The sequence below is a fragment of the Cucurbita maxima genome, unplaced genomic scaffold (genome assembly GCF_002738345.1).
Source record: "Cucurbita maxima cultivar Rimu unplaced genomic scaffold, Cmax_1.0 Cma_Scf00003, whole genome shotgun sequence".
Lineage (NCBI taxonomy): Eukaryota > Viridiplantae > Streptophyta > Magnoliopsida > Cucurbitales > Cucurbitaceae > Cucurbita > Cucurbita maxima.
The window spans coordinates 2245240-2259397 of NW_019272019.1; the positions used below are offsets into that span (position 1 = coordinate 2245240).

A 14158-nucleotide genomic window follows, 5' to 3' on the forward strand; every position below is an offset into this window, starting at 1 on the left:
CATTTTTTTTTTCTTACGCTCCTTAGTGTAGTCTCGGTCCAAGTTTCATCAGACTCCATTCCAACTAGCTTTGGTGTGTAGGGATTGTGTTTGTTCTCAAGAATGGATTTGCATAAAGGTTCTGATTCAAGCGGGAGCCCGAACAGGAGAGTTCACTGGGGCCCGCCGCTTTCTCAATATCAAATGGAAGCCGGAGTTATAAATGACATAGTGTTTCTGATTGAAAATAGTGACTCATTCAGAAAACCGAAGTTATTCAAATTCTTTTTCCCAAATCAGTCGAAGCCCCGCTTCGACGTCAGTCATCAACTTAAAAGAACTCTCCCCACCCATCCCATTCTCATTCACATCAATAAGGATGAACATATACTAATTCAAAGCGATTGCTAAAAAATATATTGAGCTCCTTTCCAAATCATAGGAGTGTGTGAATATCAAATCTATTCATCAATGTCAAGTCACACAGTTAAACAGTTCAAATGATACCAAAATTATTACAAAAACTATTTCAAGTGGAACAGATTTGGCAGCAGCCATCTAAGCAAGGCTCAAGTTGTTCATGAAGAGATGATACTAAACCATTCCATTTTGTTTACAAACTAACTCAGTCTTCCACGTAAATGACTCAACATTCACAATTAATCAAAGAAACGAGAGAGAATGAATGACCTGTGAGTTTTGTTTTGAATGGGTGAGGGAATTTACTTCTTCCCAGCAGGCTCCAAGTTCATCTCTTGAAGATTCAGCAACAGATCATCTGAATTGAGGAAAACTTTGTTGGATGAGTTCGCAATCGTATGAGCGATCTCTCTTGCTGCTTCGATCTTCCTCAGAGTCATAAACGCCGGGTTATTGGCAACAGCTTGGCCTATCAGCTGCCCACTCGTGGCTTCTCCCTGGTGATCAAGATCAGAGAAAGCTATAAATTTTCACCTCAGTCAAGAAAGATGGCTATCCATATTAAAAAATGAATAGCATCTTGCAAAACATCAAGAAAGTTGGGGTATGTAGTTCATTTGTCATCCCATTCGTCTCACCTGTGCTCTGATTATAGCACTTCTCTTGTCCTGTTCGGCCTTCTCGACAACGAATTTAGCTCTTTCGGCTTCTTGGGCAGCCACTTGTTTGGCTTCAATTGCAGCTGTGAACTCCCTTCCAAAAGTTAAACTTGTTATGGACACATCGTCAAGAGCGATATTGAACTGAGCTGCCCTCTCAGTCAAAGTCTTTCGGATTTCTCTACTTACAGCCTGAAAATGAACGACAATCAGCATACGACTAACGAGTAGGAGCGTAAGGAACCATATTGAATTGGCTATAAACAGAAAAGAAACTGAATCAATGGGAGAAAGCAAAGGAAATATATATTGGAACCCGAACTAGCAGAGAATAGATCTTTTACTTTACCTCTCTTTGTGTGAGAAGTTGGCTGGCATTATACTGAGCGACTACAGATTTCAGAGTTTCATGAATAATTGAAGGCAGAACCCTTTCATTATAATTTTCACCAAGTGTTCTATACAATGTAGGTAACTCATTCGCTAATGGACGGGTAAGAACACGAAGACCGATTTTCACCTGCACATCAAACCCAAGATCTTTACAAAAAAGGATATTGCCCATGTAATTCCAGCTGATAGCCAGTCATTAAATTTAAATATCCAAATGGGATAAAACAAAATACATGGAAAAACACTTAACAACTGCCTGTCTTTCACATGTAAAGTCTAAACACATGCCAACTTTTGTGCTAATCACTTAATGTTGAGCATTAGTCTAAAGCAGGTCTGAGATCACATTCAACAAAAATAAAAATAAGAGAATAAAGAAAAAAAAATATGGTATCTTCAAATAAAATAAAAAATATCACACCATCTGAAGGTCTCGGCTTCCAGAACTACTCTCCACAAGATTGGGTCGTGCCCGGACATCGTATATGATTGGCCTCTCAAACCAAGGAATAATGAGATGTGTTCCTTCAGGATAAACCTGAAAGTTATGACAAGCAAAAAATTGTTCAAACAATATTGCTTAAAGCAACCAGGAAGTTTAGGCACTTATGTGGTGAAGTCATCCAAGAACCAGATAATTTTTCTAGAACAATGGATAATGAATTGTAGAAGTGTTTCATCTAAAGGACCAGATTAAATAACCTTATCTTTAACTCCAACTAGACGGTTAAACACAATGGCCCGATGTCCTCCCTCAACATTGTAGAGACTGTTGGAAGCTGCATATAATCCAAGCCCACCAATAATTCCAATCTTCACCAAAGCAGAAGCTGCACCACCACCGGGCACCTTAGGAACCTTGACATTGTTAAAATTCATATTCCAAGATTCTGAGAATTTTAAAAAAGAAAAGTTATTATAGATTTAACAGTAAAACTTATACGGAATATGAGTTTTTGATATACGAGTCCATAATACAAAAGAACAAGAAGCATAAATTGCATTTATGTTAGCCATAATATAAGCCACAGAAAACGACAGTAGGTGAATGAGAAGGCAGGCATATAACTAATGGAAGGGAGAGAACTGAGTACAGTCAGGAGATGCATATCATACCATCTTACAACAATAAATATTTCCTCCGACCTTTTATTAAGAACATTTTCTCAGACCTCAATAAGGATAAGGAAGTTAAGGTGGAAAATCAATTCAAGAATAATCATTGAAGTTTTCCAAAGTACGTAGGTAAAGTGTATGTTTTAAACGAACAGAAACAGTAAATTGTTGCCTATCAACTGTAGTGAGATGTTTTAGATTAAATAACAAGACAACAGTTTTCCATCGATACTTTTCCAAATTCTAAACATGATTAGTTCATCTATGGAAATTAAAGGGGCACCAAAATTCAGAGCAAAGTTGACGTTGAGACAGAGCTAGGATCAAGCTCAAATAAACAAAAATCTAATGGCCTCCACAATTGCACGTACATTAAAAAAAAAAGTTATGAAAAAATTCATAAACAATCCACTTCATATATTAAAATTTGGCCAAAAGTGTTCTCTGAAAAGGAAAGGAGATGACGTTTGGATTTGATTTTTGGTTCCCCAACGTTTTAGTTTAAATTTGGCCAAATTTTCCTCGTCTGGTGAAAAATGATTCCACCTATTGAATATCCTTACCGACAAGATTTTAATAATAGTTTGGTGTAGAAATGTGCACAATTTTGACGGGTAGCCAATGAAAAAACTTGCAAAATTTTGGATGAAAACGCAGAAAGCAGCAGCAAATGTGGAACGAGCTAATGATGCAATTGCGGAGGAGATACGCTGCGAAGGATCCTAATAGCAGAGGTCTCCATACTACTAAAAAGAATCAAACTAAGCTGAAAAAGATATCAATTACTCAACAAAATCACAAAAACAAAGAACTCCAAAAGTAATCGATCCTCATATACTACGCCAGCTTCCATCTACCGAATTCAGAAGGAGAAATGAAAACTTCTCCAAAAACAGACGCAAGCATCCAAAAGCACAAGATCGTAAACAAACCAAGTTACATACGACCTCATTTCCTGGACTAACAGACCGAGAATCAAGTGAAAGTGGAGAATGGGCGAGGGTGCGCGAGATTGAAAATAAAATTCTTGTTCGACGAGTTTCATAGCGCATCAAACAGAAAATACCATTGCATAAGCACAAAAAGCTGAACAGAAAACTTGAAATTTACCTCAAAATCTTGAACACAGACGTCAACGGGGGGGTGGTTTAGGGTTTACCAGGTTCGAGGGAAGAAAAAGCAGCGTTGCAGGGTTTAGGGTTTTATACGGCTATCCCATTGGAGCTGCTCGATTCTGGGCTTTCTCCAACCATGACCCATTTTAGTACTCACCGGGTCCGAAAAAAATTTGTAAAAAAAAAAAAAAAAAAACATTTAAATTAACAAATAATTATTTCATATTAAAATACATTTTTTATATATTATATTTTATTGTTTTTTTTTCTTATTATTCTTAGATTTTTTTATGATATAATTAAGATGCCGATTAATCGTTTATATTGATGTTGAGCTTATGGACATCGAAAATTTAATACCAAAAAATCTCTATTTAATATAATTGTAATATTATTGAAAGATTAATGAAAATTGATTTCCTATATTTTTAATTATTTTTAAAATAATTGAAATTTTTGAAATTTTAAATTTGAGTTTATATATTTTTAAGTTAATTTTAAAATTAGTTCTCCAACTTTGATTACTAGAAACCCATGTGAATGTGGTTCAAAATTTAATATGGTTAGGGTTCTGATATGTTCCGGTACAAATTTTGGGATGACAAGAACAAAAAAAATTCTTGAGATATTGTGACGTGATTTTTAATGAAAATGTCATGTACAAGGACAACAAAGCAAATGTTTCATGACAACGAAGCAAGTGAGAATTGAGGTTGAATTGTGAAAAAAATCACTTAGTGATATTATAGTAGATACTTGAAAAGCACCCAAGATTGCTGCTCAGCAACTGGTCCATGTGTAAGCTCAATAAAAAAACTCAATAAAAACTTGTATGGACTAGAACAAAGATCGAGACAATGGTACGAGAAGTTTGACTCATTCATATGCAACAGTGGTTTCCACAAAAGTGAAAATGATTAATGTTGTTATTTTAAGAAATACACTAATTCTGATGTGTTTCTACCCTAGTATGTGGATAACATACTAATGGTAGGATCCCGTACGAGGAACATTAGTCACAGGCAAGCATGTCTTTAGTATTTTAGAGGAAAGATTTGGTAGCAACGAAGCATATTTCTCAAAATAGATATGTTATCTCAAAATAGATCTGCTAGCACATTAAATCTAATCTCAGGAGCATACAATGAGGTGTTATCCGAATTCCAGATGAATGATACTAAATCAGACAGCTGAGGAGCACATTACATGCATGGAGTTGTTAGCAAGTACATGGTAAACTCAAGAAAAGAACATTGGAAAGCTTTGAAGTGGCTTCTAAAATATCTGAGAATCTACGAGTTATGCAAGGTTTTGCGCTAATCTTAGTGGAGATATAGACTCTAGCAAGAGTACATATGAATATATCTAGATTATTGATAGAACAACAGTGAGTTAGATGTTCAAGCTTCAGAAATGCATTGATCTTTCATCTACTAAGATTAAGTACGTGGCAAGAGCTAAATCTGATAAAGAGATGATATGGATAACAGAATATCTAAAAGAATTAGGCAAGAAACAACACGAGAAAATTCTTTATATAGATAGTCAGAGTGTCATACCGTTGGATTATCATTCAAAGACAAAACACATCAAAAGTGAAGATATGGATGTTCGTTCGAAAATGAAATTCTTTGTTGACAAGATCCATTTCCAATTTTCTAGATTCTCATTCTGAGTGTATTCTACCCAATATTCCTTCCTGCCATTTCTCTCATGTTCTTAAACACCCATATTTCTTCCGACATTTTCTCTCATATTCTTTGTGTTCATCTAGATCGAATGTGTGGTTGTATGATCTACAATTACATACATGGTTCATAGATGCACAATAGATTACTCGAAGAAAACAGAGAGCAGTTCTAATGACAAAGCTATAAACATGTGTATAATTCTTTTACTCGAGAAGGTTTACTCGAGCAGATTGTTTTTTAGAATTACAAACCCGTAAATAAGTTTAGGCAATGCTGAGGTGATGCTAATACAGAGAATTTTGGAACATACATTACGGGTTTAGTTCACATCATGTGATCAAATCCAGCCCCGGCCTGAAGTGTAGGAACCCTACTCATTCCTACACTGAGCAGCAACTGTTGAAGCCACCGCCTAGTGGTTGGATCATCCTGTCAACGTTAAAATTTTGGAAGTGATCCACAATGCAAAATCAATGAGTTTTGATAATAAGTTATACCAGTAAGTCCAATACTTTTGTTATGAATTAGAAGCTCCGAGTGAGAGTGAACCCGAGTTCATGATGATTTTGAGAATCGTGATACTTAGTGGAGTGCTTTTAAGCTCATTTTCAAGAACACTTTTTGTAATGGTCCAAACCCACTGCTAGCAGATATTATCCTCTTCGGGCTTCCCCTCAAAATTTTTAAAACGTGTTTTCTAGGGAGAGGTTTCCACACCCTTATAAAGGATATTTCGTTCTCTTTCTCAACCGATGTGGGATCTCACAATCCACCCTATCCGCGACCTAACGTCTTCACTGGCACTCATTCCCTTCTCCAATCGATGTAGGACCTCCAAATCCACCCCCCATCGGGGCCCAGCGTCCTTGCTGGCACACCGCCCAGTGTCTGGCTCTGATATCATTTGTAACGGCATAAGCCCACCGCTAGCAAATATTGTCCACTTTGGATTTTCCCTTTTGGGCTTCCTCTCAAGGTTTTTAAAACACGTTTGTTGGGGAGAGGTTTCCACACCCTTATAAAGAATGTTTCGTTCTCCTCCTCAACCAATGTAATATCTCACAATTCACCCCCCTTGGAGCCCAGCGAGGTGCTGGCGCTCATTCCCTTCTCCAATCGATGTGGGACCACCAATCCATCCCCCTTCGAGGCTCAGCATCCTTGTTGGCACACCGCCCCATGTCCAACCCCCTTCAGGACTCAGCCTCCTCATTGGCACATTGCCTAGTGTCTGGCTCTAATACCATTTGTAACGACCCAAGCCCACTGCTAGTAAATATTGTCCTTTTTGGGCTTTCCCTTTCAGGCTTCCCCTCAAGGTTTTTAAAACATGTTGACTAGGGAGAGGTTTCCATACCCTTATAAAGGAAGTTTCGTTCTCTTCCTCAACCGATGTGGGATCTCACAATCCCCCCCTTCAGGACTTGTTCCCTTCTCCAATCGATGTGAGACCCCCCAATCCACTCCCCTTCAGAGCCCAACGTTCTTGCTGGCACACCGCCACAACCCTCTTCGGGACTCAGCCTCCTCGTTAGCATACCATCTAGTGTCTAGCTCTAATACTATTTGTAATGACCCAAGCCCACCACGCATATATTGTCCTTTTTGGGCTTTCCCTTTTAGGCTTCCCTCAAAATTTGAAAACGTGTTTGCTAGGAAGAGGTTTCCACACCCTTATAAAGAATGTTTCGTTCTCTTCCTCAACCGAGGCAAGATCTCACACTTTTCGTTTTAGAACTTTCAAAATGTTTTTCTTTTTTTCCCCTATTATGAACAAACACGGAAATTTTACAGTATTTTCCTCTTAGCAGAACCATTGTACAACGCCAACATAGTCAGCTTAGCCTAAAACACTGAACATGAATTAGAAACATACTCAGAACAGAAAACTCCACAGAAGCGCGACAAATGAAATTCATGTCGAAAAGACACTTACCCGAAGACAGCCATTGAAAGTAGAATCTCTCAGCATGTCTGGAAGACAGCTCCTTAAGGCGTCGCAAGCTCTGAACAACGGAACAAGTCGTTAAAGAAACTGAAAAGGCTAATAATACCTTAACTGAAATGCAAATCCACTTTTACGCACTTCGGGTTATCGGACAATCGAAGATAACATCGAATTATGTGCTTCAAGAGACGAGACGAAGGTTGCTCAGCAAGAGCTGCAACCATGTTTCCCAGAACTCGACCAACAGCGAAAAATCTTTCGGCTGTAGTACAAATATAATCCAACCCGACATCATCCAGTAAAATTTTCTGCACGATAAATGTTGCAACCTGCAGTACAAAGTCGTGGGTCAATTTAGTGTAAGGTCTCCTCTAATATTTCACCTGCAAGAGCCAATAACAGTGCCAAACATAAACAGAACTAGAAATCACTGTTGACACAAAGCAATCAGCACAATAAAGAGACACAAACCACCACCTATTTTGAGAGGCTGGAAACCTCTTTTACAAGACATTAAGCCAAACAATTCACACAAAAAAAAAAAAACTCAACCGCCCAAGCTCACCGCTAGCACATATTGTCCTCTTTGGGCTTTCCCTTCTTGGGAGAGGTTTCCACGTCCTTATAAAGAATGTTTTGTTCTCTTCTCCTCCCTAATCGACGTGGGATCTCACAATCCACCACCTTCAGAGCCAAACGTCCTAGCCGGCCCTTGTTCCCTTCTCCAATCGATGTGGGACCTCCCAATTCACACCCCTTCGGGGCCCAGCGTCCTTGCTGGCACACCACCTCATGTCCAACCCCTTCAAGGTTTAGCCTCCTCGTTGGCACATCTCGGTATCTGGCTCTAATACCATTTGTTATGGCCAAAGCCCACCGAGCAGATATTTTCCTCGTTGGGTTTTCCCTTTTGGGCTTCCCTTCAAGGTTGCTAGAGAGAGGTTTTCACACCCTTACAAAGAATGTTTTGTTCTCCTCTCCAACCGACGTGGGATCTCACATCAGGAGGGGTGTTTCCTACCCTATCAAAAGGAATAACTCATTTCTAATAATTCAGAGTTTTAGAAAGGGCCCACAAATTGAGAGTGGGTCCTCATACCTTAATTTTTGGTGACATGTGCAATTGAGATTTTATAATAGATAATTCCCAATAAAATAAGGTATAAAATGAGATAAAATTGCTAGAAAAATTAAAAAGAGAAATATAGAAATAAAAGTAGCATCAGGAAACTCAGCTGTTTTTGACAACTCGCTTCCCATTTCCATTGTACGCAGGCATAGAGGAATTATTTCAGTTGACAGCAGAAAACTTATTACTTCTGTATCATCTACCTGGTAAAAACAGGAGGAAAACAAAAATTATTAGATTTTCAATATAGAGAGTGCCCAATAAAAAGGAAAAAAAAGAAAAAAAAGAAGAAAGGTGAGATCCCACGCCCCTAGGGGACGCGTTTTAAAATCCTTTCGAGGAAAAGCCCAAAGAGGACCATATCTGCTAACAGTGGATTTGGGTTTGGGCTGTTAAAAATGGTATCAGAACCAGATACCGGGCAGTGTGCCAGTGAGGACACTGGCCCTGATGGGAGGTGGACTGTGAGATCCCATATCGATTAGAAAGAGGAATGAGTGTCAGCGAGGACACTGAACCCTGATAGTGGGTGGATTGTGAGATCCCACATCGATTGGGGAGGAGAACAAAACATTCTTTATAAGAGTGTGAAAACCTCTTCCTAGGAAAGGTGTTTTAAAAACTTTGAGGGGAATCCCGGAAGGGAAAGCCAAATAGGACAATATCTACTAGCAGTGGGTTTGGGCAGTTAAAAATGGTATCAGAGTCAAACACTAGACGGTGTGCCAATGAGGACGCTGGCCTCAAAGGGGGGTGGACTGTGAGATCCCAAATCGATTGGAGAGAGGAATGAATGCCAGCGAGGATGCTGAGCCCCGATAATGGGTGGATTGTGAGATCCCATATCGGTTGGAGAAGAGAAGGAAGGCGTTTTAAAAACCTTGAGGGGAAGCACAGAAGGGAAAACCCAAAGAGAACAATATTGACTAGCGGTGGGCTTGGACTGTTACAAGAAAATTACAGGGAGAGAGTATAAGCTCGAGAGTATAAGCTCATGCTTTAAAGTGACATACCTTCACTAGCGCACCGATGACACCCAAGCTAGTAAGGCGCAAGTACTCAAAGGGCCTCGACTTGCTAGTCGTGTTGAGGAAAGGATACAAATACAAGGGTATGTGAGCTGCAGAGGATAAATTCAGTATGAATCAATTCTTGAAACAAACAGGCAACTATGCAATCATCTTAAGGAAATCGTGAAAATCCTATGACCGCTAACTGCTAAGCACCCAACTAATATATGCATTCAAAAATTTTGCTAGATATTCAACTGAGAAGCCCCATGGTGGATTATGCAGAAGTTATAATTGTAATTACCTGTTAGGTTTAATTTTTTCTTTAGAGTGGAGGTCCTTTTTGTTAGGTTATGTAACGCCCCGAATTTTAGGAAAATATGTTTTTGTTAGGTTATATAACGCCTCGAATTTTAAAACTGTGAGGGTTTTAGGTTGACCCTTGTAGCATTTTAAACCCATGAGGGTTTTAGGTTGACCCTTATAGCGTTTTAAAACCGTGAGGGTTTTAGGTTGACCCTTACAAGGGTGTGGAAACCTCTCCTTAATAGACGTGTTTTAGGCTGGCCCGGTACGAAAACCTCTCCCTAACAGACGCGTTTTAAGCTAACCCGGTATGGAAACCTCTCCCTAACAGACGCGTTTTAAGCTAACCCGGTATGGAAACCTCTCCTTAACAGACGTGTTTTAGGTTGACCCGATATGGAAACCTCTTCCTAACATACGCATTTTAGGTTGACCTGGTATGAAAACCTCTCCCTAACAGACGGGTTTTAGGTTGACCTGATATGAAAACCTCTCCCTAACAGACGTTTTTTAAAACCATGAGGCTGACGACGATACATAACGAGCCAAACTAGACAATATCGGCTAACGGTGAGGTTAGGCTATTACACATTACCTCCTTTTTATGGCTTTCTATTTTATGTTCTAGTATTATTTCATAAAAAATGAGATGGAGAGTCTTTCAAAGTGTTTGGGATCCACATGGCTAGTTTCATTGCTTCCTCCACACAAACTAATTAGTGTAAATTTCCGACAAGCCCACTTCATTTAGTATGTTAGATTGTGTCTTGAACAAAGTCTCAAGCAAAAGTGTTCAAACATTAACAAGATCAACAACATTACCGTTGAGAAACAACATCCTCGTATCTGGGTGTGAAGCTACACACTGCAAAAAAAACATACAAAAAGAGATATAGACTGCATAAGTTATAGTTTCAGATCAACAAGATATTGTGTAACTAGTGAGCACAAAACCATATATAATTTGATTCCATGATGTAACAAGTTCGACAAGGAGTGACCTGAAGAAGAGCAAGAGCATTGCAAACTCTATTCGACTGCGCTGGGGTCAGATTAGGGGGAGACAGAACAGGATATATTGATACAATTTCCTGTTCCACCCCAAAACAAGCAAACAAACAAACACAAAATAAAACAAGATTAGGAGTGAATTATAGACAATTCATAGTATGTTTGAGAATTAAAGCAGCATACTTGCAACAAGGCAGCAATGGTTCCAAAGGAGTTCCACAACAATGGAGCCAAGTCTTGAAACAGTTCCCTCTTCTGAAAAATAAGAACAGAAACAAATTAGGGTATCAGATATACTTGGTTAACTGCACATATAATACCAAAAGAATTCCCATATGATGAACACTAACAAAGAATCGACAGATATTGTCCTCTTTGGGGTTTTCTTTCGGGCTTATCCCAAGCACTGCTAGGGAGAAGTTCCACCCTACCAATGCTTTGTCCCATCGGGATAAATCTGACCCCTTCCCTTGTTCCCACCTATGTATATGGGATATTTTAAGAAGTGAAATCTTTCTTAGTCGTAGGGTCCGGGGAAAGACAGATTGCCCATCTTTTCTTTAATCTCGGGAGAAATACGATCAGGGGCTAATTCAAACCCTTTGGATAAAATAAGAAGGGCCTAAGAACAGCCCCACATTACGCCCTTTTCCCATTTGCAAGAATTGTTTCAGTTGCATGTCATAAGTTCCCTTCTACCGAACCTTTTCCCCTTTACAAGAACTTGTTTCAGTTGCATGTTCCTTTCTACTGGCGCGGGATCGTTCCCCCTACCGGCGCGGGATCATTCCCCCGTAGGGGAATGGATTGTTTCAGTTGCATGTCATAAGTTCCCTTCTACCGTCGTGGGATTGTTCCCCCACTACCGGCGGGGGATTGTTCTCCCTTCGACCGAAGCGGGATGGATCGTTTCAGTTGCATGTCAGTTGCATGTCATAAGTTCCCTTCTACCGGAGTGGGATCGTTCCCCCTCGACCGGCGCGGGATCGTTCCCCCTCGACCGGCGCGGGATCGTTCCCCCTCGACCGGCGCGGGATCGTTCCCCCTCGACCGGCGCGGGATCGTTCCCCCTCGACCGGCGCAGGAACGGATGGATCGTTCCCCTTCGACCGAAGCGCGATAGAAAAAAAAATTGCAGCAAGAAGTTGAGAGAAAAGTGGAAGAAGGGGAACGCTACGTAATTAGCTTGAGCTAAAAATAGTCAATTAACAAAACAATTCCTGACGTTCGCGAAAATTTCAGTCTATTCTATACAAAACAATTAACAAAAGTAGCACTAAACATGCAAGGATCAAAACAACATTCAACCTAGCTGCGATGAACTATACAGCAATAAGAACATAATTTTATTTCAAATAAACACATCCGATCGCGAAAATTCCTCTCAGCCACAGCAAGTTAAAAATTCCTGACATGCCAAACAAAACCTACAAATTCTCTAACACCAACACAAATCCTTTCAGCCGCAATCCCTAATTATCACAACCATCACACCAAAACAAGAAAAAACACCAATCCTCAACACTCTCCTCCTCCTCCTCTCTGGTTGCTTAAAGGTCAAGGAATCTTACCTTCGACAGTTCAAGGAGAGCGTTCTCCCGGAGTTCCGGGTTGCTGAGGTCGAGCACTAGTTGCTCCGAAGAAGCCATTTTTCGCTCCTTGTTCGGTGCAGCTCCGGAGGCACTGGGGATCGACGAACCGATACCAGGACCTCCAAACGCAGCATTCATGGAGTGCGATTGGGGAAGATTCGACATTTTCGACAATCAAAAACCTTCAAGTCTCAACAAGACTCCTCCGATTTCACGCCGGCGAAGGGAAGAAAGGAAGTTCCTCTCTTTATCAGCTGAGAGGGCGTCAGTTTCTAGGCCTAGATGGAGCGTGTACTCATATATGTATATATATGTATATAAATCTTTAATATTATTTCCTATCCCGGATTTAAACTTCCCATCTCAAGAAACTGAACTCATGGGTGATTTGATGCAAAAGCAATAAGAAATTCGATATAGAATATTATTTACAATGTTATAGGATACGATTGATTAACGAACCATATAAACCGATACCCATAACTCCCAATAACGAAAAAATTGAACCTCTGGAACGTGTACAAAATAAACTTTATAATTGAATACAACCGTTTATAGAAATAGATAAACGACAATTGATAGAAATAGATAAACGACAATTAATTCTAACTCCGACGTGATAAAAAAATAGTAAGGTCAACCGTTTCTTTCCTCCCCATGTCAATAGAAGTAGATAAACGAGAACTAATTCTAACTCCCACCTGATAATAAATAGTGAAAGGTCTCGAATAAAAAATGATCCTATTTGACCGTTATACATTGCTAACATTAAAAATGGAATAATCGGAAATAAGTAGCTAAAGTGGTGACTTGTGTTGACTAGGGTGACTCGTGTTGACTACTCTATATTTATGGAACTCGTAATAATTTGTTTTAAAAATATCTTTAATTTTTTTTAAAAAGTTTTTCTAATTTGGGAAAAGTTTCATTAAAACTCTAAATTTAAAAATAAAAATAAAAAATACCTTTAATATATTATCCTAATTTTCAATTATTTTCAAAAAATAATTTATTAAATTATAGTAAAGTTGACATAAAGTTTGTCACCTCATTATAAATAATTTAATAATATTTTTTAATGGATTTAGGTTTGATATTTAAATTTCCATTTTGAATTAATATATACATTGTCCATTTAATTATCCTATTTTATCAATAAAAAAATCTGATAATATAGAATAATGGTTATTATTATCAATATTATAAATGAATCATTTAAAATTGTTAATACAAAACTTCATTTATAATATAATTGTCTCGTAATTTAATCAGAAAATGAAGCAAATAAAAAAAAAACTAAAATTTAGTAACAAAAAATCCAACTTGCAATAATATTAATAACAATCTTCAATTAAATTAATCTTTAAATAATTAAAACTCCATTGATAACATTTTTAAATTTCAAACATATAAACAAAACGGTAATTGAGACACATAATTACAATCGCCTATTATCAAACGAACATTTATTCGGTTGTGAGAGCTTAAGTTCATCGCTAACAAATATTGTCTATTTTAGCTCATTACGAATATTCGTCAACCTAACAATCTTAAGATGTCTACTAGAAAGAGGTTTCCACACCCTTCAAGGAATATTTCGTTCAACTCTCCAATTGATGAGGGATATCACAATCCACCCCCTTGTGAGCCCAGCGTCCTCACTGACATACCGACCGATGTCTAGCTTTGATACAATTTGTAACAGTCCAAATTCACCGCTATCATATATTACCTGATTTGACCCGTTATGTATCGTCATTAGCCTCACAATTTTAAAACACGTCTAATA

At 38.6% G+C, this 14158-nt stretch overlaps 2 protein-coding genes across 3 annotated transcripts; both read right to left on the reverse strand.

Moving 5' to 3' along the window:
• Positions 1-424: 424 nt before the first annotated feature.
• LOC111476996 (prohibitin-1, mitochondrial) lies at positions 425-3830 on the reverse strand. Of its 2 annotated transcripts, none has more exons than XM_023120893.1 (6): positions 3678-3830; positions 2154-2341; positions 1873-1989; positions 1408-1578; positions 1038-1250; positions 425-896 (listed from the first exon to the last, which is right to left on the reverse strand). In XM_023120893.1, exons 2-6 carry the CDS (start codon positions 2328-2330, stop codon positions 702-704), a joined length of 873 nt encoding a protein of 290 aa, XP_022976661.1. In that variant the 5' UTR covers positions 2331-2341; positions 3678-3830; the 3' UTR covers positions 425-701. The 2 variants fall into 2 exon arrangements, with proteins under 2 accessions (XP_022976661.1, XP_022976662.1); XM_023120894.1 differs by having other exon boundaries at positions 3727-3745.
• Positions 3831-5491: 1661 nt separating this feature from the next.
• LOC111476995 (CCR4-NOT transcription complex subunit 9-like) lies at positions 5492-12665 on the reverse strand. Its single transcript, XM_023120892.1, has 9 exons — positions 12349-12665; positions 10961-11032; positions 10768-10857; positions 10589-10631; positions 9464-9570; positions 8558-8653; positions 7460-7650; positions 7310-7379; positions 5492-5802 (listed from the first exon to the last, which is right to left on the reverse strand). Exons 1-9 carry the CDS (start codon positions 12532-12534, stop codon positions 5698-5700), a joined length of 960 nt encoding a protein of 319 aa, XP_022976660.1. The 5' UTR covers positions 12535-12665; the 3' UTR covers positions 5492-5697.
• Positions 12666-14158: the final 1493 nt, after the last annotated feature.